The 1304-nt window shown below is 47.9% G+C and overlaps 1 protein-coding gene across 1 annotated transcript in view; it reads left to right on the top strand.

Moving 5' to 3' along the window:
• Nucleotides 1–2: 2 nt before the first annotated feature.
• LOC116669470 (protein FAM160A1-like) overlaps nt 3–1304 on the top strand; it is a gene marked incomplete at its 5' end in the record, with an annotated part of 30896 nt that continues 29594 nt past the window's right edge. Inside the window, 1 exon segment of the mRNA XM_032499349.1 lies at nt 3–198. Coding sequence (XP_032355240.1) covers nt 3–198 — 196 coding nt within the window.

Genomic DNA, 1304 nt, shown 5'->3' with positions numbered 1-1304 from the left:
TGGTGCTGGAGGGCGTGATGGAGAGGCTGTTTCTGTGGAGTCTCAGGAGACAGTTCACCGAGGACATGAAGCTGGAGCAGCTCAGGATGTACCAGATGCTCCTGTCCCAGGCCAGACAGCCGCTCCTGCACCACAAACCGGTTCTCCGGCCGCTCATGATGCTGCTGGCCTCCTGTGCCGGAGCCGGGGGCGGGGCCGGTGAGTCGGGGGTGAAGGGACGTTTTGGGGAAATATGCTTATTTACTTTGTTGCCGAATGTTAGTGGAGAAGATCGATAACACGCTCATATGTGTCATTCTGGTGGAGCGAGAAGCCGGCTAGCTTAGCTTAGCACCAAGACGGGAAACCAAAGCTATGTTGATGCTGCGTGTGTGTGTTCCTATATGTGTGTGTGCGTGTGTCTATATGTGTGTGTTCCTATATGTGTGCGTGCAAGGGTCCGTATTATGTGTGTGGGTTGTGGTGGTGTGTGTATGTGTGTTGTTGTCATGTATGTATGGTGGTATGGGTGGTCTTCTATGATGTTGTGTTGTGTATTGGTATGTGGTTGTCTATGGTGTCTGTAGTGGGTATATGTGTATGTGTGTTGGTATGGGTTGATGTGTGTGTGTGTGTGTGTGTGTGTCTGTGTGTGTGTGTATGTGTGTGTATGTGTGTCTGTATGTGTGTGTATGTATGTCTTTGTGAATGTGTGTGTGTCTATATTTTGTGTGTGTCTATATGTGTGTGTGCGTGTTTTTTTTTCATTCGGCACAAAGTTTAAACAGGTTTTATGTGTGGGACTATTATGGACTTCCTGGAGACTTGTTGTTAGGGTGACATTACCAACAAAACAGAACAGAAACATGTAAAACACCATCAGTCATACATCAGATTCTTCTAAATAAAAGCCCTCTACAGAGGTTCGATCAATGTGAAAACGTTACTTTTTTGTCGTATTCGAAGCTCATTTAAAAACTTTTTGCCACCATTAATATCTTATATTGTCTGTTGCCATGTGTGTTTCTTTAGTTTGTGGTTAAAGGTGCACCATGACGTCCTGCATGGTTTTAGCGTGATGTTATTTTTGTCTCAAATTGTAGGCGTCCCTCCCTGACACACTATCCCCCCCCCCCCCCCCCCCCAGCCCCACACCCCCACCACACACCCCACACACCCACACACCACCACAACCACAAACACACTCGCTGACACCAAGTCACAGGCCCACGCTAGACACACAACCACACTTCCCACACACATGACCACAACCTTCAGCCCACCAACACACACACCCACCACACCACTCAAACCACACACATCGA

Source organism: Etheostoma spectabile, chromosome 19 (assembly GCF_008692095.1).
Source record: "Etheostoma spectabile isolate EspeVRDwgs_2016 chromosome 19, UIUC_Espe_1.0, whole genome shotgun sequence".
Lineage (NCBI taxonomy): Eukaryota > Metazoa > Chordata > Actinopteri > Perciformes > Percidae > Etheostoma > Etheostoma spectabile.
The sequence above is the reverse complement of the archived record's forward strand: the minus strand, read 5'-3'. Positions and strand labels throughout refer to the sequence as shown.